At 66.8% G+C, this 25,642-nt stretch overlaps 4 protein-coding genes across 13 annotated transcripts; 1 reads left to right on the forward strand and 3 right to left on the reverse strand.

Annotated features, from left to right (window-relative positions):
- The first annotated feature begins 139 nt into the window (after window positions 1-139).
- Window positions 140-6,878, forward strand: FAM171A2 (family with sequence similarity 171 member A2). The gene is made up of 9 exons (XM_062628267.1): window positions 140-293; window positions 2,602-2,829; window positions 3,735-3,827; window positions 3,905-4,063; window positions 4,152-4,328; window positions 4,448-4,564; window positions 4,713-4,839; window positions 4,955-6,223; window positions 6,592-6,878. Exons 1-9 carry the CDS (start codon window positions 194-196, stop codon window positions 6,644-6,646), a joined length of 2,325 nt encoding a protein of 774 aa, XP_062484251.1. The 5' UTR covers window positions 140-193; the 3' UTR covers window positions 6,647-6,878.
- A 55-nt stretch (window positions 6,879-6,933) lies between these two features.
- Window positions 6,934-20,294, reverse strand: GRN (granulin precursor). 4 transcript variants are annotated; one of them, XM_062628269.1, is made up of 12 exons: window positions 20,287-20,294; window positions 10,083-10,180; window positions 9,929-10,006; window positions 9,755-9,839; window positions 9,553-9,656; window positions 9,329-9,470; window positions 9,135-9,241; window positions 8,521-8,638; window positions 8,352-8,449; window positions 7,747-7,974; window positions 7,183-7,455; window positions 6,934-7,111 (listed from the first exon to the last, which is right to left on the reverse strand). In XM_062628269.1, the coding sequence occupies exons 2-12, from the start codon at window positions 10,164-10,166 to the stop codon at window positions 6,992-6,994; spliced, it is 1,437 nt and encodes a 478-aa protein (XP_062484253.1). In that variant the 5' UTR covers window positions 10,167-10,180; window positions 20,287-20,294; the 3' UTR covers window positions 6,934-6,991. The 4 variants fall into 4 exon arrangements, with proteins under 4 accessions (XP_062484253.1, XP_062484255.1, XP_062484254.1 ...); XM_062628271.1 differs by lacking the exon at window positions 20,287-20,294 and adding an exon at window positions 11,320-11,473; XM_062628270.1 differs by lacking the exon at window positions 20,287-20,294 and adding an exon at window positions 10,891-10,921.
- On the reverse strand, window positions 12,280-15,981 carry TMEM98 (transmembrane protein 98). 5 transcript variants are annotated; one of them, XM_062628278.1, is made up of 7 exons: window positions 15,868-15,981; window positions 14,190-14,378; window positions 13,877-14,008; window positions 13,653-13,686; window positions 13,462-13,577; window positions 13,332-13,391; window positions 12,280-12,484 (listed from the first exon to the last, which is right to left on the reverse strand). In XM_062628278.1, the coding sequence occupies exons 2-7, from the start codon at window positions 14,318-14,320 to the stop codon at window positions 12,280-12,282; spliced, it is 678 nt and encodes a 225-aa protein (XP_062484262.1). In that variant the 5' UTR covers window positions 14,321-14,378; window positions 15,868-15,981. The 5 variants fall into 5 exon arrangements, with proteins under 5 accessions (XP_062484262.1, XP_062484260.1, XP_062484259.1 ...); XM_062628276.1 differs by having other exon boundaries at window positions 14,190-14,395; window positions 15,868-15,953; XM_062628275.1 differs by lacking the exon at window positions 15,868-15,981 and adding an exon at window positions 15,092-15,173 and having other exon boundaries at window positions 14,190-14,405.
- ARHGAP27 (Rho GTPase activating protein 27) lies at window positions 16,586-25,521 on the reverse strand. Of its 3 annotated transcripts, none has more exons than XM_062628264.1 (16): window positions 25,127-25,521; window positions 24,222-24,886; window positions 21,492-21,908; window positions 21,107-21,319; window positions 20,807-20,902; window positions 20,637-20,704; window positions 20,441-20,528; window positions 19,609-19,716; window positions 19,048-19,146; window positions 18,888-18,978; window positions 18,540-18,653; window positions 18,128-18,226; window positions 17,840-17,917; window positions 17,589-17,723; window positions 17,299-17,404; window positions 16,586-17,198 (listed from the first exon to the last, which is right to left on the reverse strand). In XM_062628264.1, the coding sequence occupies exons 2-16, from the start codon at window positions 24,864-24,866 to the stop codon at window positions 17,021-17,023; spliced, it is 2,535 nt and encodes an 844-aa protein (XP_062484248.1). In that variant the 5' UTR covers window positions 24,867-24,886; window positions 25,127-25,521; the 3' UTR covers window positions 16,586-17,020. The 3 variants fall into 3 exon arrangements, with proteins under 3 accessions (XP_062484248.1, XP_062484249.1, XP_062484250.1); XM_062628265.1 differs by having other exon boundaries at window positions 19,609-19,713; window positions 25,127-25,460; XM_062628266.1 differs by lacking the exons at window positions 24,222-24,886; window positions 25,127-25,521 and adding an exon at window positions 22,750-22,897.
- Window positions 25,522-25,642: the final 121 nt, after the last annotated feature.

Below are 25,642 nucleotides of genomic sequence, written 5' to 3' on the forward strand. Positions count from 1 at the left end.
ACGCCGGTGCCGAGGGCCGGTGCCGGGGATGCTGCGGGGGTCCGGGGCGGTGCCGGGGGCGGTGCCGGTACCGGGGCTGCGGCCGTGCCCGGCGGCTCCGGCAGGTGGAGCCCGGTCCCCGCGGCGGCGGCGGCGGGCGGAGCGGGCCGGGCCGGGCGGGCCGGGCATGGCGGGGTAACGGCGCGGAGCGACCATGCGGCCCCGCCGCCTCCTGCCGCCGCTGCCGGTGCTGCTGCTGCTGGTGGCCGCGGGCGGGCGGCGGGCGCGGGGCGCGGCGGAGCCGGGAGCGCACGGTGAGAGCGGCCTTTGTGTGCGGCGGCCCCGGCCCCATCCCCGCCCGCCCGACCCCCCCCGGCCCCCGCTGTCCGTCCGTCTGTCCCTCTGTCTGTCTGCCCCCCCGCTGCCCGCCCGGTTCCGGCCACCGGCATATGGAGGGCTGGGGGGGGGGGAGCAGGGGTGCAGGAGGGGGTGTGGGGGGGGGTGTTGGGCAGTGCCAGGCGTAGAGATGGGGAGGGGGACTCGTGGATGGAGATTGGGGGTGCAGGAGGGTGTGTGGGGGGGGCTGGTGATGGGGTGCATGATGGGGGGGGACCGTGATGATGGGGTGCATGATGGTGGGGGGGGTCGTGGGCAGAGATTGGAGGTGCAGGAGGGTTGGGGGGGTCTTAGGCCATGGGGTGCATGACGGTGGCTGGGGGGGCATAAGTAGAGATTAGGGGTGCAGGAGGGTGGGGGGAGGTCCTTGAGCAATGCCAGGGGTGTAACATGGTGTGTGTGGGAGTGCTGGGCAGAGCTTGGGGGTGCAGGAGATTGGGTGGGGGTCCGGGTGAAGGGGTGCATGATGGTGGGTGGGGGTGTGGACAGGGCTTGGGAGTGCAGGATGATGGGTGTGGGGGGGTCCTGAGCAGCACCCGGGGGTGCAGGACTGGGGGGCTGGGTGTGGGTGTTACCCTATTGCAGGGTGGGCCGGGGGATGCAGCATCGCTCTTTGGGGCCCCTGTAGCTCCCCATGACCCGCGCCTGCACCCCAAACCCTCCTCGAGGTGTGCTGGGGGGCGAGGTAGTGTCAGTGGGGTCAGGAGCTCCCTGACCCGGCACGGCCCTGGCCCCATCCTGCCGGTGTTGGCTCAGCTCTCCGGTGGCATCACCCGTCCCTATGGGGTGGCCTCGGTGACAGGGTGCAGGGCACCCTCCCCCCCCATCATGGCACCGTGGGGTCATACTGGGAGGTGCTGGGGGGCCAGAGTGCCCCGTGGTGGCTGTGCCACCCTCTGGGGTTCCCTTGGCAATGGGGGGGGGGGGACAGAGAGCAGGGAGAGGAGAGGCTGTGCCCGTGCCCCCCATGCTCTAAGGAACATCAGTGGGGTGGCCGCTGGTGGTGGCTGTCCCTGGGCAGCTGTGGGTGGCTGCGTGTGGTCATGAGGACATTCCTGCCCCCCGGCTGTCCCTGCTGTGTGGGGACAACCCCCATGTCCAACCCCCCCAGCGCATCGCCAAAGCAGCTGCTGCAAATTCCACCCCTCACCCATCACCACATCTGGGCAACATCTGGGCTGAGGGGGGCAGGATAGGGGTGGGGTTGCCCAGTTGTGTGGAGGGGTTTGGGGGTGCAGGATGCTGCTGGGGGGACACAGGGTCCCGGAAGTGCCTGGGGCCATGGGATGAAGGAGGTCGTTGCCAGGGTGATGGTGCCGGAGCTGGGCCAGATGCCAGGGATGTGCTGGGATCATGCGCAGGATGGTGCCAGCACGGGGGGGGGGGGGGCACGGGGGGTGCAGGGTCCCTCCCCCAGCAGTGCCCCCCCCCCCCGCCCTGCGCCCAGAACTGCCCTGGGGGACCTGGCCCCCCGAGCTTGTGACACGTGTGAGTTGTACCCTGAGTGGGGGGGGGAATGGGCCTGGGTGGGCTCTGGTGGGGGGGAGTGGGGGGGACATGACTGGGTGCACCCACTTGTGGGCACAGCAGTGACCGAGTCCACCTACTTCAAGGGGGGGCACAGGGTGGGCCCAGAGGTGATGCCTGCAAGGATGGTGACACAAACCTGCCAGCGAGGGGCCTGCTGCCTGCTGGGGTGGCACCAGTGACCTCAGTGGGGTAGAGCCCATGACACACCAGCACGGTGGCCATGACCCACTAGGATGAACCCCAGTATTCCACTGATACAGGTCCCGCCACCCTGGTGGGTCATGGCCATCATCCCAGGAGGGTGGTGGGACTATCAGCAGAATAGTGGGACCCATCTCTGGGGAGATAGGTCACACCTCCCTGCCAGGATGGTGCCCATGACCCGCGAAGGTGGTGGCCATGACTTGCTGGGATGAGTCCCACCATTCTGCTGGGAATAGGTCCCACCACCTGCTGGGATGGTGCCTATGACCCAAGAAGATGGGTCCCACCATTCTGAGCCCTACCATGCTGCTGGAATGATGCCTATCCCAGAAACCGGGGTGGTGACCATGGTCCACCCTGATGGGTCATACCATTGCGCTGGGAGCGGGTCCTACCACGTGCTGGAACGATGTCCGTGGCCCAGCAGGATGGGTGGTGGGGTGGTGCTGTGCTCCGGGGGGCCCCGTGCCCACACGTGCTCGTGTCCCGCAGAGGTGGTGCTGCGGGTGCAGGTGTACGAGAGCGGGACACTGGTGCCGCTGGCTCAGGCTGCGCTGGAGGTGCTGAGCAACCGCAGCTCGCTGGCAGCGGGTGCCACCGACCACGAGGGCTGCGCCACGCTGCCCGTGTCCTACCGCCTGGGCTCCTGGCTGCTGGTCACCGCTGCCCGCCGCGGCCACGTCACCGCCTCCGTGCCCTGGCGCGTCCACAAGCTGCCACGTGAGTGCCCGCGGCCTCGTGCGGGTCCCGAGCGCTGTATGGGGGGGTCTGGGGTTGATGAGGACCCCGGATCTTTACTGGGGGGCTGAGAACACTCATGGGGGACCCCAGTTCTTTACTGGGGGGGGGGGCTCTGGGCCCTTGTCAGGGGGCACAGTCCTCTATTGGAGGGGGCTCTGGACACTCTTTGGGGACCCCAATGCCTCACTGGGTGGCTCATATGGAGAAGCCCTAGTTCCTTCCTGGGGATCCCAGTCTTTCCTGGTCCCTTAATGGGGACCCCAAAGGGATTTTGGGATAAGGGGTCCCTCATGGAAAGGTGTTTGGGGGGGGTCTGGCCCCTTTGGAAGAGGGTGGCCGTGTCCTGGTGCCCCCAAAGAGTCCCCATGCTGAGGCAGGGCTGGGCTCCAGCCCTTTTCCCCAGGGCCAGTAAGGCAGGGGGAGGCGCGGACTGACATCGATAGGGTCACCTTGCTGTGGGGGGACACGTGGGAGCGCTCATGGGGGAGCAGGGGTGGGATGCAGGGATGGGGCCGTAGAGAGATGGAGTTAGAGGGATGGGGTGCACAGGGATGGGGGTGAAGGGATGGGGGTGCACAGGGATTGGGGTGCAGGGATGTGGGGTGCAGTGACAGGGTGCACAGGGATGGGGGTGCAGGGATCTGGGGTGCAGTGACGGGGTGCACAGGGATGGGGTGCACAGGGATTGGGGTGCAGGGATGGGGATGCACAAGATGGGGGTGCAGGGATGGGGATGCACAAGATGGGGGTGCAGGGATGTGGGGTGCAGTGATGTGGGGTGCAGTGATGTGGTGCACATGGATGGGGGTGCACAAGGATGGAGGTACAGGGATGGGGGTATATATGGGATGTGTTGGGGGTCCCAATCACCCCCCTCCTTGCAGTCTACGCCTCCATCAGCCTCTACCTGCTCCCGGAGCGCCCGGCCACCCTCATCCTGTACGAGGACCTGGTGCAGATCCTCCTGGGCTCCCCAGGTGAGCGCTGGTGCTGGAGGTACAGGGATGTCACCTGTCACCCCTGGGTGCTGCCACCCACCTTGTGTGTCCTCAAGGTGGCCGTGGGCAGCCGTGGGCGCAGTTCCCCCGCCGGGCAGCACGCCTGCCCCGCAGCTCCACCTACAGCCAGCTCGGCGCGTCCCTCACCGCAGCCTCCGGCCCCGGCCTCGCCCGCGCCTTCCCGGCCTTCCTGGGGTCCGAGCAGGACAGCACTGGTACGGGGAGGGGGGGGGGCACCAGGGGATTGGGGGGGGGGGGCAGGACCGTGAGGTCCCCCCGTGTGAGCATCCGTTGTCCCCTCAGCCAATGCCACCTGGCTGGAGCTGGCGCCTGTGGTGGCCCTCAGTGTCCACCTCTTCACTGGCAACGGGACCGAGGTGCCGCTGGCCGGCCCCATAGAGCTCTGTGTCCCCTTGGCTGCCGACGCTGCCCCCGTGGTGGCCACCAGCGTGCCAGCCTGGAGGTTCGACCCCAAGAGCGGTGAGTGCTGCTTGAAGGGGGTGGCAGGGATTGACCTGGCGCTGGATGGGGGTGTGGGGGGGGTGTGATAAGTTTGGGTGTCTCAGCCCGCTGTGGGGGGTGGGTGTGTGTCCCTGCAGGGCTGTGGGTCCGTAATGGGACGGGGCTGATCCGTAAGGAAGGCCGCCAGCTCTACTGGACTTTCGTCTCCTCCCAGTTGGGATACTGGGCAGCAGCTTTGCCCTCTCCCAGCTCAGGTAGGGTGACACCCATGGGTGCCCCCAGCCGTGGTGCTGGGGATGGGGTGTCCTATGGAGGGGGGATTGAGGACACCCATCGCTGGTGGGTGCAGGCCCCGGGGGGCTTTCATGGGGGGGGTGCCCTATATGTCCCTGCTGTCCCCAGGGTTGGTGGCAATGGCGGCGGGGGTGACAGACATCACCACCTACCACACCATCTTCCTCCTCACCATCCTGGGCGCGCTGGCCCTGCTCGTCCTCATCCTCCTCTGCCTCCTCATCTACTACTGCAGGTCAGCACCCCTGGGGTCCCCAACACGGCTGGGGGTTGCCCTATCTCTGGCCGGGGCCTCCTCCTCCAGGGGACCCCAGCACCCATGGGGTGACCCCCGCCCTGTGTCCCCGCAGGCGGCGGTGCCTGAAGCCGCGGGCACAGCACCGCAAGCTGCCGCTGCCGGGGCCGCTGGACGTGGCGCGCAGGGACCAGGCCACCTCCGTGTCCCAGCTGGACCTGCTCTGCGGCGGCAGCCACCTCGAGACGGCCTCCTCGGGCGGGGACACGGACGTGCCGACCCCCGGCGCGGCCCCCCCGGCCCGCCCGGACTTCTTCCAACCGCCGGTCCCCCCCCCACAGCTCCGCGCCGGGCCCCGCACCCCCGGGGGGACCCTGGCCCTCCCCCGCCGCCGCCAGCCCCCCGCCCCGGCGGACTACGGGCGCTCCGGGGAAGCCTTCGGCCTCCGGGCTGCCCGCTCGGTGGACGGGCTGCAGCCGCCGGAGGAGCACCCCCGGGGGGGCCCCGCTTTCGCCCCCCGGCCCCCCTCGCCCCCCGTGTTCGCCCGTTACGGGGGGCAGCCCGCGGAGCACCCGCAGCCCGAGCCTCCCCCCCGCCCGCCCTCCATGGCTCCCCCCGCTCCCCTCCTCCTCTGTGGGGGTCCGGAGGACGTGTACCGGGGGGTGATGCCCACCCTCCTCATCCCTGCCCGGTACATGCGCCTGGCCCCTGGAGAACCGGAGGGTCCCCCTGAAAATGATGGGGGGCCCGGGTCGACGGGGGTGCCCACAGCCGCCCCCCCGCCTCCCCCATCCTCCGCGCAAGGGTTTGAGGAAGGAGAGAACTGGGCGGGTGCCCGCGCCCCGCAGCCGGTGAGCGGCTCAGTGGCCATCCCGGTGCTGCTGGACGGGTCGGCGGTGGCGCAGCTCAACGGGGAGCTGCAGGCGCTGGCGGGGCAGCAGTTGTTAGAACTGGGGGGGCCGCCCCCCCCCCGGGCTTGGTTCGTCTCCTTGGACGGCCGCTCCTCGCAGGTCCGACATTCCTACATCGACCTGCAGGGCGGGGAGCGAGGCTCCGGCCCCGCGGGCCCCCCCCCGCGCCTCCCGAGGGCCGTCGGGGCTGCGGTGGGGGGGGAGGACGGAGGGTCCCGGCCCCCCCCCGGCGCGGCCGCCGCCTCCCCCGAGGACAGCTCCTTGGCCCCGCTGCTGGAGGCGGGCGGCGGAGGCGCGGGGCGGCGCGGGGGGGGCAGCGGCCGCAGCAGCGCCAGTGAAGCCCCCCGGGACTCGCTGACCAGCCCCGAGGAGGAGGCGCTGGTGGAGACGGGCGAGGGCGGGGACGACGGCGGCGACAGGAAAAGCCCCTGGCAGAAGCGGGAGGAGCGGCCGCTCATGGTCTTCAATGTCAAGTGAGTGCTGGGGGGGGCCTGCTGCGGCCGCCCGGTCGGTGCCAGCCACCGCCGCCGTGGCCCGTCACTGCCACCCCTCCGCCACCCCCTTGCCGTAGAACCCAGGACCGTGCCACCCCCCTCATCCCACCCTGCCCCTGCTCCTTGCCCCCATCCCCTCCCCACTGTGCCGGCAAAGGGATCAGCCCAGGTCACCACGTCCAATGTCCTGGGGACCTCAGTGCCACCGGGCTCTGCACATGGGGTCCTGCTGCCCTTGCGCCCCCCCTCCCCCGACATTGCCATTCACACCCTGCATGTTGGGGGGCTGTGGAGAACCGTATGTCCCCCACACCCCCTAAGCCATGTCCCCTCTTGTGCCCTTGCAGGACAGGGGGGGCCAGCAGTGCCCCCCGGCCCACCGGTGCCTCGAAGCTGCCGTAGGAACTGAGGGGGAGGCATTGCCTCTCCCGAAACCTCCCCCCTCCCTCCTTGGCTTTGGATTTTAATCGTGTTTCTAAATGTTTTCTACATGGCGAGGATGAAGAGGGGCCAGCGGGGGCTGGGTGGGCAGTGGGGGGGACATGGGGACCCCCCCCCCGGCACTGCCTGCCCCCCCTAGCCAGGGAGCTGCTGCCTTACATGGCATTAATATATTAAAGAGAGATGAACCCCCCCCTCGCCTCTGCTTCCTGCCTCAGTTTCTCCCCCGCACAGAACCAGGGGAAGGATTTGTCCTAGAAACCGTTTATTGAGGCAGTGGCACTTGTCCGGGGGGTGGCGGTGCCCTCACAGCAGCACCCTGTGGGGTGCAGGCAGGTCCCAGCGCTGGGGGCTGCACCCCCAGCCCCCCCCGGTGCAGTGGGAACCCACAGGGCAGCAGTGGCGGCCGTCAGAGCAGCAGGAGCCCTGTGGAGAGACACGGAGTGAGGAGGGGGTGTCGCCACCTTGAAACCTCCCCCCAATAACCCCACACGAACCTGGGTGAAGGGGCAGCACCCCCAGGAGCCCCCCCGGGTGCGGCAGCACCGGTGCCCACCGCGGCAGGAGTGGGCAGCACCGCAGGGCACGGCGGCAGAGGGGTCAGTGCCAGCAGCGCGCAGGGAGGCAGGCCGTGGCGTGGGTGCCCAGGGGGGAGAAGTGCGTGCTCCCAGCAGCAAGGTGGGCGTCAGGAGTTTCTCGCAGCTCTGGGTGGCCACGTTGCAGGTGTAGCCCCAGGGGCAGCAGTGCTGGTGGTCCCTGCAGCACACGGCCTGAAGGGGGCAAGGGCGGAGGGGGTCCGTGGGGGTCGCAGGCATATGGGGGACCAAGGGGTGTGAGCCTGGGCCAGCCCCCAACCTCATGTAACATGTAACCCCAGCCCCAGGGATTGTGCTGGGCCCTGCCCCAAGGTGCCCACAAAGCCCCCATGGAAGGGCAAACTGATGGAGGTGGGGGTGTTCTATGTCCCTGTCTCCCCCCCCTCCCAGACGGTCTCACCCCAAAAACCCCACCCCCCCCCCTTCCACCCCACCCCCTTGTACCCTCGTACAGTCCCCCCAGACCTGCTCCAGCGGGCAGCACCCCCAGGCCCCCGAGCTGAGCCGGCAGCAGGTGCTGCCCTGGGGACAGCTCGTCTCCTCGTCACACTGCACGTCCCCCCCGCGCAACAGCGCCGGCATCTTCCGCAGCCAGGGCCGGCGCCCCCGCCCCTGCTGCAGGCAGCTGCCCGCACTTGGGTCGCAGGTATAGCCCTGGGGGCAGCAGTGCACGTGGTCGGGGCAGCAGACGGCCTGGGGGGGCAAAGGGAGGGTTAGAGCCCAGCCTGCCCCACCCCAAGGACAAACTGCTTACTCCTGCCTGTTCCCTCCCCATCCCAGCCTGGCTCCATCCACACTTTTGGGTGGTGGTGAGGGGATATGGGAGCCCCCTCATCACTCTTGACCCTCCCAGCGCTGGGCACAGGAAGGTCTCCAAGGATCCAGTGGCCTTGTGTCCCTCCATCACCTCCCACCACCCCTAACTGGTCCCAGTTAGCAGACAGGGGCTGACTGGGGGTCCAGCAGCACCCCCCAACCCCATGGGATGAGCCCTTTGTCCCTTCTGGGGAACAGGGGACATGAGCCCTCATCCCACCCAGGGGACACTCTGGGGACAGGCCCCCCCATACCTCCTCCAGCGGGCAGCATCCCCAAGCCCCCGAGCTGAGCCGACAGCACGTGTTCCCATCCGGGCAGCTCGTCTCCTCATCACACTTCACATCACGTGCTGGGGACAAGGGGACACTCAGAGCCGCTGTCCCCTCCCCAGGCAGGGGCAGGGCATGGGGGGGGCCTCACCTTTGGGCAGGAACGCCTGGAGGGGTTCCCGGCCCACGGAGGAGGTGCATGTGGAACGCTCCAGGTCGCAGGCAGTGCCTTGAGGGCAGCAGTGATGCCCATCGCTGCAGCAAACAGCCTGCAGGGGAGAGCTGCATCCTTGCTGCTGCACTGGGGCCCCACCGGGACACAGTGGGACAGGATGGGCTGACAGCATGGGGTTCATGGCACAGGGTAGGGCACAGGCTGCCCAGCACAGGGTGTCTGACATGAGGTGATGGGGACAGCATGCCTGGTATGGTGCACTCAGCACAGAGTACCCAACATGGGGTGCTCAGTATGGGCTGCCAGCACAGGGTGCTGGTATGGGGCAGCTGCCATGGGGTGCTCAGTGTGGGGTGCTTGGGACATGGTACCTGATATGGGGTGCCCAACACAGGATTCTCAGTATGGGGTGTCTGGTGTGGAGGTCTGGGGTCACTGAGGAGGGGGTGGTCACTGTGGGGGGTGTTACTGGGGGAGGGTGTCTCTGCTGTGGGCTGCCTGGTGTGGGGTGCCTGGCACAGGGTGCTTGGTACAGGGTGCCCAGCGTGGGGCACCCAGCACAGGGTGCCTGTCGCACGGCTGTCACTCACGTTCTGCAGGGGGCAGCAGCCGTACTGCGCCGGGGACATCTGGCAGCAGGTAGCCCCGTCAGGACAGGCAGAGCGGCCGTCGGGACACAGGACCTGGTGCAGTGCGACTGCGGGAACACGCACACAGTGTCCTCCTGTCCCCTTCGTGTCCCCCTCCATGGGCACCCATCCACCCGGGTGGGGACACCCCTTACCTGACACCGGGGGCTGGCGCTTCCAGGCAGGGAAGGTGGTGCCCATGGGGGTGTCACCGGTGGGTGAGAGGCAGCGCCCGTGGGCCAGGTCGCAGACGGTGGCATGGGGACAGCAGTGCACCTTGTCGGCGCAGCACGAGGCCTGCGGGCACCGGACACTTGTCACAGAAATGACCACATGATGTCTCCCCCACAATGTCCCCATGTCGTGTGTCCCCCCATACCTGGGGCATGGGGCAGCACCCCCAGGCACCGCTGGCTGTCACGCAGCAGGTAGCATCATCGGGACACTCAGACTGTCCGTCGGGACAGGGCACAGCGTGAGGGGCTGTGGAGAGTGGGGATGGGGTGAAGGACCCCCAGGTCCCATCCTGTCCACCCCCAGGCCCATCCGTGTACCCCCACCTACATGTGCCCCCCCCTTACCTGGGGGTGTGATGCAGGATTCACCATCGGCGCTGCAACTGGACCCTCGGGGACAGCAGTGGTGGCCGTCAGCACAGAGGACGCTCTGGGGAGAGAGAAGGGGGCAGATGAGGAGGAAAAGCCCCCTGAGAATGGCAGAGAGAAGGGGGAAACAGGCATGGTGCAGAGACTCACCTCTGGCAGTGGGCAGCTGCCTGTGCTGGGGCAGGACGGGCCATCCCGGCACGGCACTGCACTGCTGGCACGCAGGACCTGGGGACAGGGGGATGCATGGGGGGGTTACCCAGTGGTGGGGCACCGCCGGACCCCCCTCAGCCTGGGCACTCACCGGGGTGGAGGGACACAGCTGCCCATCGCGGCACCAGGCGCAGGCTCCAGACAGGACCAGCAATAGCAGCAGGAGGGTCCTCATGGCGCTGGTGGCATCTGCGGGTGGCAGAACCCCGCCGGCACAGCCATGCCTCAGCTTCCAACTCACAAAGTGGGGGGTAGCAGGTCTGTGCTCCGGCCCCGCCCCCCCCCGGTCCCACTTCCCCTTTCAGCCATATGCTGGAAAAAACCCAGCTCCCCCTTCCTCACCCAGGGCTCCCCCACCCCAGGGTGCACGGGGGGGGGCACCCACCCCCCCCAGTGTGGCTGCTGCGGTGTCTGGCACCCCAGCCACCATCCGCAGCACCCCGATAACATCTCCCCGTGGCACAGGAAGCCAGACTGTCGGGGGGGGGGATGGCAGAGGCGGGCAGCCCCCCCTGCCCGGTACCGATGGGTGCTAAGGGCTGCCCCCCCCCCCCCACAGTAACTCACTTCCAGGATCACTTTCACTTCTCTTTCCCGTGGTATCCCCCCCCGCAGCTGTGGGGGCGGGGCCCTGTCACACGTGTGCGGGCCAAAAGGAGGGGGAGGCTGCTGCCCCCCCGGCTCCAAACCGGGGAGAAACTGAGGCAGACCCAGAGCCCCCCCGGTACCGGACACGCCGCAGAGGGGTCACGGGGGGGTGTTACTGGGGGGGGGTGTCTCTGCGGAGGGGGCTCGCTGCTCCCAGTGCCCCCCAGTAACTCCAGACCCCCCACGGCTCCCAGTGCCCCCACAGCCCCCGTGACTCGCAGAGACCCCAGAACCTCCCAGTGCCCCCGTACCCGGTCCCGGTCCCTGTCCGCGTTCCTGTCCCGGTCCCGGTGCCAACCAGCCACAAAGCCCCACCCCTGCTCCCCATTGGCTCATCTCCCCACCAGCCCCTCTCCTATTGGTTCATTAGGCGAAAAGGGGCGGGAAAACCCGCCTCCTCACCCTTACCCCTTACTCCCCCGCCCCGTCACGTGATGGGGGGGTCACATGACCACTGCCACACCGCGGCTGGGTGCGAAGAGTTGCGCGGGTTTCAGCCCCGGGGGCACGGACCCCCCCTCCCCCGAGCGGCCCCGGGGCCGGTGCTGAGCCCGGACCACCCACAGCGCCCCTGCCCCCCCCCTGCCCCCCCAACCCTCCTCCAACCCCCCCCCCCAACTCCCGGTCCCCATCTGCCACCCGCCTAAACCCCCCAACCTGCCCCACCACCCCCAACCCACTTCCAACCCCCCCTTTTCCCTGCGGAAACAGCGCTGGCTGCTCCGTGAGCAGAGGGGCGTTGGGAGAGGGAATGTTCACAGAAACTGGGGCGAGTGCGGAAGAATTCCAGGAAGGAAGAGCCCCGAGAGGAAGGAGGATCCTGGAGTCGCTGACCTACTGCAGACCAGGACTCTTCACTGAGGGGGAGAGTCCCCAGAGGCCGAGCCCCTGGGGACCCTCAGGTTTGGGAGAGAACAAACTGCACTGTTAAGTGGCTACAGGAACTGCTCCCTTGGATTTAAATACGTTAAAAGGGAATTGAACAAGTAGAGACAATGCCTGTGATCAGTGACCGGGAAAGGGAAGCGTGGCCTTTCCTTCACCCTCACAAGTGTGGAATTGGCAGGAGAGTTTTTACTCATCAATGTCTCCATCTCCCAGAGCAGCCGCTGCCCTTGCTGGGGAGACGTGTGAACCTAATGGGAGGCACAAGTAGCTTTTGGTAAAGGAGGGCCTGGGATTCACACTGCAGAATAAGCAGCTCTGGAGGCACACATATTTCGTGGCATCTCGGCTGTGTTTAATGAGGCTCAGCTCTGCCCACGGGCTCTCAACCCCGGTGCAGAATCAAACCAGCCTCTGTGGCTTTGTTCAGACAGACCCAAATCAGCAACACCCCATTCCCACCCCCCCGGGACCTCCCTCAACCCCCACAGGCCTCCTCAGACCCCCCAAACCTCTGCTAATCCCCAGCCAAACCCCAAAGACCCCCCCAATCCCCTACCACCCCCCTTCATCTCCCCCAACCTCCCTTAAGCCACCTTCGGACCCCCAAACCCTCCCCAAATTCCCCTCCCAAGCTCCTCCAATCCCCCTCACCCCGGGCCCCCCCCACCCCCTCCGGGTCCCCCCATGTTCCGCAGCCACGGAGCCCCCGCGGGGACACCCCCCCCCCGCTCGCTGCCCCGCCCGGCGCCGGGTCACATGACCGACTGCTCCTGGCGCAGGGGCTCGGCGCCGGGCGGGCGCTCGGGTTCGGCGGCCATGGCCGCGAGCCGCAGCACCGCCATGTGCTCCTCCGCCGCCGCCAGCGAGCGCTCGACCCAGTGGCGTGCGGCGGGCTGGCGGCAGGCGCTGCGGGTCACGAGCACCAGGTGAGTGACCGAGAGCAGCAGCGCCGCGGCCCTGCGGGGACACGGGGTCAGCCCCGGGCCTGCCCCACCCGGAGCGCCGCTCCGAGCCCCGCGGCCCGACCCGGCCTTGAGCACTGCCAGGGATGGGGCAGCCACAGCTTCTCTGGGCACCCTGTGCCACCGCCTCAGCACCCTCACAGGGAAGAGCTTCTGCCTGAGAGCTCAGCTCAGTCTCCCCTCTGGCAGGTTAAAGCCATTCCCCTTGCCCTGCCCCTCCATCCCTTGTCCCAGGCCCCTCTCCAGCTTTCCTGCAGCCCCTTCAGGCACTGGAGCTGCTCTCAGGTCTCCCCTTCAGGAGCCTTCTCTTCTCCAGGCTGCCCCAGCCCAGCTCTCTCAGCCTGGCTCCAGAGCAGAGCTGCTCCAGCCCTCGCAGCAGCTCCGTGCCCTCTTCTGCCCTCGCTCCAGCAGCTCCAGGTCCCAGTCCAACCCCTGTCAGGGCAGGGCCACCCAGAGCAGGGCACACAGGAACATGCCCATGGTGGGTTTCAGTGTCTCCAGAGAGGAAGGCTCTGCACCCCCCCATGCAGCCTGTGCCGGCGCTCTGCCACCCTCAGTACGAAGCAGCTCTCCCTCATGTGGAGGTGACACTTGTTGTGTGTTAGTTTATGGCCGCTGCTGCTCTTCCTGTCACTGGGCACCACTGGACATAGTCTGGCACCATCCTCCTGGCACCCGCACTGATGGGATCCCCTCTCTGCTCTCCTCTGAGCTAACTAGGCCCAGCTCCTGCTATCGCTTCCCATAAGAGATGCTCCACACCCTGATCACCCCTGTGGCACCCGTGGGTGCCCCCTCCTCTCCCCTGGGGCTGCCCCCATCCCTCCCGCTGCTGTCATCACCTCGCATCCAGCAGTTTGGGGTCCAGCGGCGGGTACATGGATCTCACCACGTCGTCCACCCTGCCCATGGGATGCCGTTAACCCCAGGGGACACCACGGTGACCCCGAGCCCCAGCACCGTCCTCATCACCTGGGGCTGATGCGTTTGGCCACCACAATGATGTCCCCAAGGCTGGCGGGGGACTTCACGCGGGTGCCCGAGCCCATGGTCATGGCCACCAGCTTCTCTGTCAGCGTGTGGCAGATCTGGGGGGGGGGGAGACAGCAGGAATGGGGCCAGGGTGGGCACTTGGTGCCAGCGGTGCCACCACAGGGACTCACCTTCAGGATGGCGATGCAGTGGGACACCAGACCCCTGCAGAGAAGGAGGGTGTGAATCCAGGCTCACTCCATGAGTTACCCACCCCATGTGCCCCAGGTCCTTGGGGACATTCCCACCCAGAGACCAGCTTGGTGACCCCCAACTCTCTGCTACCTGCACCCCATGACGGGGGGTGACACTGCATGGGGGTCCCCAGCAGTGGGATACACATACACACACTTACGAGGCGTCATCGACCCAGTCCTCATTCTCCAGGATGGCCTCGATGTGCGGGTTGGTGATGACCACATCGTCCAGCTCCAGCTCTGAGGGCTCTGATGGTGTCTCAGAAGTCCCCATGAGGTCCACAATGGGTCTGTTGGGGACATGGGACATCCCTGGGGACAGGGACACCTCATGCTCCCTTCCAACGCCCTGCTGATGCTGGATGCGTGCCTGGTGATGCTGACATGTCCCAGCACCGTCCCCAGCCCATGGGCTTGTAGACCCCCTCACCCGCTGGGGACGGGGACAATGCCACCACTGTGGTCACTCACTTGGTGTCGTAGTGGTGCCGGAGGTCCTTGGGGTGGCAGTACCGCTGCCGGCACACCACCACCAGCGCCACGAAGGATGCCAGGAAGATGGTGGCCAGCACCCCGATGGCCACAATGACAACTGTCTCCATGGCAGGTCCCAGGCAGGGGGAGGCTCAGGCGTCCAGTGCCATCCCAGCACAGTGGGGTCTGTTGTGATGGGGGGACTGGGGAGGGCTTGGGGACACCACAGGTGCTCTCCCCTTCCCCTGCACCCCAAAACGCTGACCAGGACCTGGTGTCACCCATAGATGGATCCCTGCCCCAGGGGGTCCTTCCAGATGGGAACTGGAGGGAAAGGGATGATGCTGGGTGCAGCGTGAGTAGGATTTGGACACAGTACCTGGGGGGCTGCCCCCATCCTGGCACCATGACCATGGTGACATGGGGCCAGGTCTGGGCCATGTGGGGCTACGGGTACCCCCAAACCCCATCCCTATGGGACCACAGGAACATCGAGTTTTGTCCCTGTGCAGAACCCCCCAAGCCTGATCCTTAGGAGTACTCAGAACCTGGACCTGTGGGGACCCCCCCAGACTGGTCTTTATCAGGACCCTCAGAGCTTGGCCCCCCATCCGTATGGCACTACAGGGACTCCCAGAGCCTGGTCCCTATGGGAACCCCAAGGCCCTGTCCCTGTGGGTCCCTCCCAACGCAGCAGTCGGTCTGCAGCCCCGTCCCTGCCGCAGGACATTGGCCATCCCAGACCCAGGGGACACCAGCCTGGGACAGAGCCGCTGGGACCCCCATCACCGCACGGGACAAGCAGTGGGTCCCCGCTGGGTGTCCACCCTGTGGTGGGGGACACAGGACCCCCCCATCGCCCTCCCTACCTGCTGCCAGCCGGGAGCCACCGCGGACACAGGGACACAGCGACGGTGCCACTTCCGCACCGGGCACAGCAAACACCGACCTTTACACTGTGACTAATGCCTGGGCCCCCCCACGGGGGGTGTGTCCCACGTGCCCCCCCCCAGACCCTCCAGCCCCGCTCCCACCTCTTCCTCTCCCTCCATCCCATCCAAAGTTCAGCCAGGTTTGGTGATTTGGATGAAATTCCCAGCCCGGGTGCACTTGCCCCTAGCCCGGCGCTGTCCCCAGCCGTGGGGGGGGCACACACACACACACACACACACACACACACACACACACTGTGGCCTTGTACACCCACCCCCCCCCCCCCCCCCCCCACTGCGATTAATGCCTTAAGAGGGATTTTGGCCACTAAAGCAGGTTCTGTGCTGTGCCCCTTGGTGCCTGGTCCGGAGCAGGGGGGATACAGCCCCGGGGGGGGAGGCCTGTGAAGGTCTGGGGGTGTCCTATGAGGCTCGGGGAGCGATGTTTGCTATTGGGGGTGTCCAGAGGGGTGGGGGGTGGGGGGGTAGCTGCTGGTGGCTCGAGGCAGTGCCTGGTCCTGAGCACCCCTGCTGCGGGAGGGGGGGGGGGCACGGGGCTGATGGGGGTCCCGCATGGCCCGGGGGGGGGGGGGCCGCTGCAGGGGGGGTGGTGTCCGAGAGTCCCGCACGGATCTAAGGGGGGGACATCGGCCCCGGGGGTCCCGTACGGCCCCGGAGGTCGCTGGGGGTTCGCGCCCCCCCGTCTCCCCGGACCTCCCCGTCTCTCTCCGGCCCCGCTGTACCTGGAGCAGCTCCGCGGCAGCCGCGCTCAAGATGGAGCCGGTCGGGGGGCGCGGAGCGGGGCCCTGTCCCGGCCCTGCCCCCGGAGCGGCACCGCCCCGACGGGACCCCGGCCCGGCCCCCCCGCCCCGCCCCGCCCCGCCCCGGAGGGGCCCACGGGGGTTGGAGCCTCCGCTTCGTGCCCCGAAGTGTCCCCGTCGTGCCCCGAAGAACCGGCACTGCCCCCCCCCGGAGCATCCCCTCGTGCCCCAGAGCATCTCCAAACTCCGCTGCATCCCAAAGTGTCCGAAATCTTCCTCCTCCTTCTCTGCCGTGCCCTTTAGTTTCCCCAGGGTCTCAATGCATTTCAGTTGTGTCCCTCACTGTCCCTCTTGCATCCCAGCCCATCCTGCTTGTATCCCAAATTGTTCCCATCATGACCCAAAGTGTCTTCACCTGAGAGCTGACCCTGGGTGATGGAAGCTCATGTCCTGGTGGTCACATTGCTCTTGTCACCCATCCCTGCTCTCTGTGGGGACACTGGCCATGGCACAGGGTTTGGCAGTGCCAGCCAGGAAAGGTGCCCCAAAGCACCACCATGGCCTGCGGTCTCCCTCCTCTGGGGATGTCGTGGTCACCTTGTCTTCATGGGTGGTGAGGACACCACCATGGTCTCATCCCTGAGCCCCCACGGTGCCCCCATCATCCCCAGGGATGTCCCCATGCCCCTCCAGCAACGCCTTGTCCTCTGAACTGGCTCTTTATTTGGGAATATGGCATTGGGATTGTGCCGGACGCTGGCTCCAGCCATGGCACCATCTTCACAGGCACTGCCCAGCCGGGGATGCTGGGTCTCTGTCACTGGTGCCACATGACTCCGTTTCCCCATTGACCAAAGGGGACCCCCCAAACTCCACACATCTCCCAGGGCTCAGCCTCTGTGGGTCCAGCCCCAGCGGGAGCAGGTAGCAGAGGAGGATGGGGTGCTCGGGGTGCCCCCAGCTCCAGCAGCCATCCCTCAAGCTGCATCCTGAGCAAGCCCGTCTCCCACACAGCCCTTCACGGAGCCCACGATTGCCACATCCAAGGTGACACAAGGTCAAGTCCTTCCCCTGAGATGCTACTCCTTCATGTCCCCACTGTGGGGCTTGCCCCCATGCGCATCCCCAGGGCATTCTAGCCGTCGGGGAAGATGTAGCTGTACTGGTTGAGGATGTGCTCCACCACCTGGTTCTGGAAGACCATGTGCATGGCCATGTTGCCCTCCTCACTGGCTGGGCGCAGCAGTGTGGGGCCGAAGACGATGGCGATGCTCTGCACTGACATGCGGTTCTCCTCCTTGTACTCGATAACCCTGCGGAGACAAAGGATGGTGTCACCTGGCCTGTTCCCAAACCTGGGTCCTGTCCCTCTCCCTGCACTGGGTTGGGTCTGGGGGAGTGAGGAGGTGTCACCTGCAGAGGTGGTGGAACAGGACCTTCATGGTGTCGTGGTGGGCGGGTGGGAGGGAGGACACCAGCTCACGGATGCACCAGCCCGGCCGCACTGGGTCCTGCATCTCTGCCAGGGGAGGGGACACAGGTGGGTACTGGCTCCAGCAGCCAGAGCATCCAACCTTGTCCCCATTCCTGTCCTCATCTCTGTCACTGTCCTTGTCATTGCCCCATCCCTGTCCCCGTCCCTGTCCCCATCCCCACCCCAAACCCTATTCCCATCCCCATCCCAGCCCTGTCCTGCGCCTCACTGATGGCAGCGATGAACTGCTCAAAGTGGCTGAAGGGGACGAGCGGCTCGGGCAGCTCGCGGAGGAAGAGCTTCAGCGCGCCGGTGACCACATGGACGTCCTCCCAGCGCCCGTCATCCAGGTCCAGCTGCTCATCTGCAGGACAGGACAGCACCTCAGGTGGGTCCCAGGGCCCCGCAGGGGTCCCCATCCCATCCCTCTCCACGGGTTCTATCCCCTTAGTCCCCTGGTGGCACTGCGGGTGCCCTCACCATGCTCCACTTTGTAGCGCAGTTTCTGGATGGTGGCCAGGTTGCCGCTGACCCGGTACAGCCCATCGATGTCCAGACCTGGCAGAAGACAACGGTGGAGATGGAGGAAAGCTCCTGGTACACCACAACCCATGGGATGTGTCACCAGCCGCCATCGAGGCTGCTCTGGGTACCCACAATGTCCCACACCCCCGGGGCCCCAGGGAAAACCCCGCCATCAAATGAAGGCTTCACTCAGGGCTATCCCCACGCTGGTGCCCCCAGGCTGTCCTGTCCCCGCTGTGGTACCTCTCCTCTCCACGGTCTGGATGCACTGCAGGACGAAGCGTGGCACCGTGCCCCGCTCCCGCTCACACAGTGCCTGCAGGGAGCAGCCGAAGACCTGGTCTGGAGAAGCCAACAGGGACTTGAGCACGAGAAGTGACACCAACAGTGTCCGTGGGGGGAGCTGGGGGCCGGGGGGGGGGGACGGACAGGGCTGGGGACACTGCAGAGGGTCCTGTTCCCATAGAGCTATGACACCGCGGTGGCTGGAGGTGATGGGACATGCCCAAGCCCATCACCAAGATGTTGGGTCAGGCTTGGTCCCCAACTTCAGCCTTGGTCATCTCCGCTCCCCTTCCAGCCTGGGGATCACCCTAAGGGGGTTCAGCCCCATCCCAAATACCCACCCTTGACATAGCCCCACCCCAGCACCCACCTTTGATGTAGCCCCTCTCACGCAGGGACTGCAGCGTCGGCCGCCTCTGCAGGAACTTGCGGAGCTTGTTCCGGACTCTGCTGGAGTCGCTCTCGCCGCTGGCATTGCCCATCACTGATGGGGACAGGGTGCACATCAGCATCATCCCAAAGGATCGGGGTGCTGCTGGCATGTCCCACCACCCCAGGGAGAAGGGGACACCCACTCTGCCCAGTGGGCGTTTGCCGGCGCTGTCGTGCAGGGATGGGGACACGGATTGGATGCGGTGGGATAGGGATGAGGATGGAGGCACAGATGGGGACAGGGATGGGATGGCGATGGTCCCTGTGCCGCTGTGCCCGAGCTCACCTGCCCTCTTCTCCTCACCACCTCCTGGCTTCTCCCGGGAGCCGAACTCAGCCCCGCTCTCGGCATCCTCGTCTCCAGAGAGGTTGGTGCCCTGCAGAAGGGGCAGCATGAGCCCCCCCGTGCCCATCCCCGTGGTGTCGGGGTGGGGGGCCCTGCTCACCAGCCTCCCGATGCTGTCAGCGATTGCCTTGTGCCATGCAGCTATGATCCCATCCGAGTCGTGCTGGATGAGGAACTCTGAGCCCTCCCGTGTCCTCAGCTGCGGGAGCAGTGGGCAGAGGTCAGGGCGGGTTGTGGCTGAGCACAGCGCCCAGCTCATTGCACCGATGAGCACAATTAATGCTGTTTGCTGGTGAGGGGGAAACCTTCCTGTGCAAGGCCCGAGTGGAAAAACCCCTCTGGGAGCAAGAACGTGCCGTGGTACTCTTCAGGCTGAGCTAGGCTGGTTCTGGGGTTGCTGCCAGGGGGCTGGAGCTGGATGAGCATTCAGGTCCCCGCTGACCCACACCAGGCTGGGATTCTGCAACACCTCCATGCCCCCAGGGAGGGGACAGCGGCTGACAGCACAGGGCCTGCCTGGGGACGTGTCCCAGTGTCCCAAGGCCACCGACCCCAGCACACCCGCACCACTGCTGGGATGAGCCGGGCAGGTGCTGGCATCCCCCCTGCCCCATGTGCAGCCCCTGACGTGTGACCGATGGTCCCAGGGTCTCCACCTCACCTCCAGGACGTGCTTCTTGCTGGACTTGTCCCTGCTGGCCCAGGCAAGGGTGGCCCCGCGCAGCTCCAGGGTGTGCTCGGGGGTGGTCAGGGTGCTGGGGTGCCGCTGCTGGAGCAAAGGGATGGGGGTGGTACCAGCGGCACCTGCCCACAGGGGACGGGGACCCCGGGGTCCTGGGGGCTTCCCCCCATCCAGAGAGGCTGGTGTGGCAACCATGGCCTCCCACAGCACTGGGGTCTCTGCAGGACCAGGGCACATCGCTGCTGATGGGGGTCATGGCCAGCAGCCTGGGGGCAGCCAGGTCCTAGAGCCGCTGTCACCTCATGGCACATCCCCAGCACTGCCTGGGGACCCCAGGGGTCTCCAGCTTTAGGGTGGCAGCAGTGGCAGCGTTACAGTGACAGGAATACGGGTGGGTGTCCCCAGGGAGGGGACAGTCCCATGGGGTGCTCATGGGGGAGCCTTGGCTCTCCCCATGCCCTGGGCTCGCGGTGCTTCAGCCACCTCCATCCAGGCTCTCTCCAGCCCCTGTTTCCGCCCCAGACAGGACCCAGCACCCACACCCCGGCAGTGGGTCCCTCCCCTGCTGCCACCACCGGGGGTGTCGCAAGACCCACGGTGGCTTTTGCATCCGGTGGCACCAGCTGCTGGCTCTGGGAGGGGGAGGCCGGGGCCCACTTCCTCCTGCTCCCTGTAGGGCTCCTTGGGGTGCCCCAGCACCGGCTCCAGCTCCCGCATGGGGGGATGCGTGTGTGTGAGGTGCTGGCCCCATCCCGTGGGTGCTGGCTCCCTCCAATGGGTGCTGGCACCACCAAGGCCACTGGGCTCTTACCAAGGCACCAGCAGCAGAGTGCTTGGAGTCCTTGAAGAAGGTGAGGATCCCACCCTCCAGCACAGTCCAGGAGGAGCTCCAGTTCTTCCTGGGGAGCGGGAGGGGGTCACATAAGGGGACAGCAGAGCCCATGGCCCCTCTGCTCCCCAGGGCTCCCTCATCTCCGCTGGCACCGTGGGAGCCAGGATGCTCTTACCGGATCCGCTTCCCCTTGTCCACCGTCCTGGTCCTGTTGAGCACCCCAGCTTTTTCGAGGCTCTTCAACTGGAAGGCAAAGGGGGTGCGGGGGGGGGGGTTAGGTTTGACCCTGCCCTGCGGGGTGCAGGGTGGGGAAGGGCTGGGCTCCCTGCCCTGGTGCTCACCCACCTTCTCCTCCCTGGGCCCCGGTGCTGGTGCCATGGTGAGGACCCCACTGTCCAGGCTGGAGCTGCTGCTGGCCCGGGCTGGGCGGCCCCATGGCCCCTGGAAGGGGAGGGTGATGCTCATGTGAGATGGGTGCTGGGCCCTGCACCCCCTGCACCACTGAGGGTGCTCAACCCTGCAGACACCCCTGTCCCCAGCCCTGTCCCCATTGCCATCCTCATCCCCATTCCTATTCCCATCCCTGCCCGTATACCCATCCCCATCCCATCCCCATTCCCATCCATCCCTGTCCCCATCCCGTACCGTGTCGGAGGCGAGGTGCTCGGGGCAGAATATGCTCCCCTCGGGGTGGCTGTGCCCAAACCAGCTTGGGGCTGAGCCCAGCTCCTCAGGGCTCCTTGGGGACACGCAGAGAGCTGCCTCCTGATCATAGGAGCCCACTGGCGAGCAGTACTTGGGATAACGCTCCAGCTCGTCTGGAGACAGGTTGGGATAATCTGTTTCTGGAGTGGGTGGCTGGAGAGAAGAGCCAGGTGAAGATCTTGTGTCCTGCCAAGAGCATCTGCATCCCCAAGCCATGACCAGCCCAGGTTGGGGCTGCCCCAACATCATCATCTCCATCCCCGTCTCCATCTCTATATCTCCACCTCCATCCCCATCCCCTCACCCTGTGCTGCCAGGTGCTCACCCTCTGCTCCATAGCTCCGTACCGCGTCCCCCCGTGGTGCTTGTCCTGTGCTCCTCCGGTGTCGGGGGGGTCCCACGACGTCTCACCTGTCACCCAATTATAGAAAAAAGCCTGTCCGCTGCCTTCATCCACGAGCTGCTCCCACTCGGAACACCGCGGGCTGTGCGCTGGCGAGCGGGTGGGAGAGGCTGCAGGACTCACTCCTTCTCCTGCCTGCCCAAAGGGACAAACCCACGTGGCCTCGCCCGTCACGGGGTTATAGTAAAACAAGCGTCCAGTCTCCGTGTCCCTGTGGGTTTCCCAATGCGAACTGGAGCTGTTGGGCTCCTCTGGGGCTGAGCCGGTGGTGGCTGCTTCCCGCAGCTCCTGGAGGTTGAGGTAGATGGGAACAGGCGGCTCCTCTGGCTCCGGCTGTGCCTGGGGGGGACGTGGGTGTGAGCCATGGGGCAGGGATGCTGGGGACAGCGCGAGGGGGTCAGGGAGCTGGATCCTGCCCTGCTGTGGCTGCCTTGGCTTCCGTCCTTCCTACAGGTGTGAGACTGGTTTGGGTCGGAAGGGACCTTACAGCTCCTCCAGCTCCAGCCCCTGCCACGCGCAGGGACTCCTTCCAGTACAGCAGCACCCCAGCCTCTGCCCCCTTCACTGCCATCAGCGCCCTCAGCTCCAGCACCCTGCCCATCTCCAGCACCACCCCACCAGCACCCACGGCCCCATCAGCTCGACCTGCCCGGAGCAGAGCTGGGTGCTCAGACCAACAGCCCCATCACAGCACCCCAAAACAGGGCCCTGAGCACCCTGGGGTGCCCCACTATGGGGCTGCTCAAGGGGTAGGACACGTCCCCATGGCCCGGGGGGGTCCCCTCCTGGCACCCTTTGCTCTCTGCAGCTTTACAGCCCTGGAGCCTCCCTGCAATGGCTGGGGACAAAGTTCGCCAACGGTGGCCCTTCCTGATGGGGGGGGACACACACAGCGATGGAATGTCCCTCCCCGGGACACCCTGGAGCACAGTGGGACAATGGATCGAGTATCCCCAGGGACACCCCATCACCCCCCCGACCCCCTGCCACAGCGAGTGGAGCTGGAAACCCAGCACAAGAGGCCCCTGTCCTCTTGGGCACATGGGGGTGACAGTGGGGGACCCAGCGCTGACCCCCCCCCAGCGCTTCCCTCTCCCATGTGTGCATCCCGGGGAGGGGGGGGGGGTGGGGTGGTATCACCCAACACCCCCACCCCAGCACACCCATGGGTGTTGCCTACCTGCCCCATCCGCACCCTGCTCTGTGCCTGCTGCCGCGGCCCTGGCCCCTGATCACCCATTGCAGGGGGCACCGGGGGGGCATCGGGGGCTCTGCTTGCACCGATGGCGCCTGTGCCGGGCCCGGCACCCACTGTGCTTCCTGCTCGGGTTCAGGGGCGGAAGAGGCACCTCCGAGTGGGACCTTGGGGCAGAACCGGCCGGCTTTGGGGGTGCTGTCACCCTGGCGTCACCCCCAGCGAAGCCAAACCCAACCGAGCCGGGATCGTACTGGGATGATGCTGTGCTGGGGATGCAGCCGGTGCAAAATCCCGCCATGTTTGGCCCCTCTGGCATCATGCTGTGGCACTGGAACAGGGGTGCTGCGTCCCCCAGCACCGGGATCAGGGTGTCCCAGCAGCCGTGGTGGCACATGGACATGGTGGCACATGGACACGGTGGCACATGGACACGGTGGCACATGGATATGGTGGCACATGGACATGGTGGCACATGGACAAGGTGCCCAGGCCAAGGCAGCACCACTGCCCCAGCAGCAGTTGGTTTTGGTGCTGGGTGGGATTTGGTGGTGGCACTGGGGTTGGGGACCACAGTGGGGACCTCCTGGATGGCGGTTCAGTGGCTTTGGTTGTGCCCCGGGGGTTAAGCCAGCACAACTGGGGCTGCAGGGTGAGAAATGGGGGTCAAACATGACCCCTGCTCACCAACAGCTCCTTCCCCCAGTGAAACACCCCTGTGGGCAGTGCAACCCCCAGAGTGGGGGATGCGGGGGCTTGGGGGGCTGCGGGTGCCCCCAGGAGAGGGGAACGGGAGGGACACAAGGCCATGGGGCCCCCCTCACTGTCACCATCTGACCCCATGTCTGCGGTGGGGGGGATCCCCCCACCTTTGGGTGCCCCCCCCAAAAGGGTGCAGGGGGATGCTGAGAAGGACCCCTCGCTACTTACTGGCATGGGGAGTGTTGGTTTTGGGATGACATGGGCCCCTTATCTGGGGTGCAGCCAGCACCCACCCCCGGCCATGGGTGCTGCACCCATGGGCGAGACACGGGCCCTGGGGAGGAGCCGCAGCGCCTCCTGGTTAACCCCTTTCTGCCTCCTCTCACTGCGAATGCTGCCAGGATGGGGGGGCACACACCTGAAAGAGCCCCCCGGGACCAGGGGCATGGAGAGCCCAGGGCGCCCGTGGGGGTGAGGCACAGGAGGTGCTTGGGATGGGTGCCTGATGTGGGGGTCAATCCACTCCCATGGTAAAAGCTGGCAGCTCTGGGGGGTTGGCTCCTGGGGTCAGCTCAGTGGGGAGCATGGGGGTCCCGGTGGTGGCAGTGGTGCTGGGCAGCCCCTGGGTGCCCACCCAGTGCTGGGCTCACAGGTCTGTGCTGGGGACACTGGGGCAGGCAAGGACCCAGCACACCCCCCCCCCCAACCCCTCCCAGCGCCGCTTTAGGGGACAGCACAAGGGGACAGGACCGTACCTGAGCCGCGTGGCCAGGGCCCGGCCTCCTCCCGGCCACATCCAGGTCTCTGCCGGGGGCACAGAAGGTCTCGGAGCGGCTCTTGCTGAGTGGACGAGTGTGTCCGGGGGGGTCCCTGTGCGAGCCCATGGTGGGGGCACTGCGTGGAGCTGGGGTCACCCAGGCCAGGTCATCCAGGGAGTGCGAGGAGCGAACGGGATCCAGGGGGTAGGGTCTGAGACTTGGGGGGGCCCGAAAAGAGCTGAGAACCGGCGGCGAATCCCTCCTGGGCACCGAGTCCCTCCTGGGCACGGAGCAGCCCCTCTCCGGCTCTTCCGTTTCGGTGGCACCGATGAACCGATACTCGAAGGCTGGTGCTTGCTGCGGGATGAGCGTGGTCGGATCCATCCTGCTGTATCCCTGCGGGGATGGGTCAGGCGGGGCTGGGGTGGCGATGGGGGGCAGCTCCTTCACGTACTGGGCAGGGATGTAGAAGGGCCGCGCATCCCCACTCCTCTTGACGTGCCACCAGTGGTGGTTGGTTCTCTTCAGCAGGACGTAGCGCTCGTTTGGCTTGATGGAGACCAAGGTCCCGTCCTTGGCTCGGTACTCAAAGCCGTATTCCACCAGCACCAGCACCTCCTCCGCGGGCACCGCCGCCTCCATGGCTGCTCCGGCACCTCCGCCTGTAGGATGTGGGGCAAGGAAGGGGTGAGGGCAGCTCCCAACCCCTTTGGGGCATGTGGGAACCACGCTGGGGCCTCCCTGCTCAGCCTCAGCCCCTCGCAGCCATTCCACAAACCACCCAAACCTGCCCCAAACCGCCCTAGGGGTCGCTGCCGTGCCCTCACCCCCATTCTCCAGCCCCCAAAGCCACTGAGCCCCAGGTCCCACAGCCCCAAGGCCACCAAGCCCCCAAACCCCACCTCCAGCGGTGCTGGGGTGTGCGGCAGCAGGTCCCGCTCGTGCCCGTGGGTCCTGCTCGTGCCTGTGCTGGGCTGGTCCCAACTCGCCCCGGTTTCCTGCCGTGTCGATGGATGGGGCTGGGCTTGGGGCTGGTGCTGGGTGCCTGGCCCCATGAGCAGAGGGGTCCCGGCCGGGTCCTCCCCACAGGGTGGGAGGGAAGGACGGTGCTGGAGGAAACGGCTCCTCAGGAGGTTCCTGCCGCAGGAAGGGCCCTGCCCCGCGGCTCAGCTGGGATCTCGCCGCCGCCGCCGTCGGATCCGGTGCAGCCTCGTTGGGCAGGAGGATGGGACCCACGTTATGGGGGTCCCGGGGGTACTGCCCTGGCCTGGGCTTTGCCCCTAGGTCCCCAGGAGTCCCAGTGCTTGTGGGTGAGCCCCGAACCCTCCTGGGAGCTGGGTGGTGGTGGGAAGAACTGGAGATGCCAAGAACGGTGCAGAGAAGATGGGAAAACGGGGCAGGGAAATGGGGAAGGGGAA

The sequence above is a fragment of the Pezoporus occidentalis genome, unplaced genomic scaffold (assembly GCF_034315485.1).
Source record: "Pezoporus occidentalis ecotype Australia unplaced genomic scaffold, CSIRO_AGI_Poc_V1 ctg312, whole genome shotgun sequence".
NCBI classification, from domain to species: Eukaryota; Metazoa; Chordata; class Aves; order Psittaciformes; family Psittacidae; genus Pezoporus; species Pezoporus occidentalis.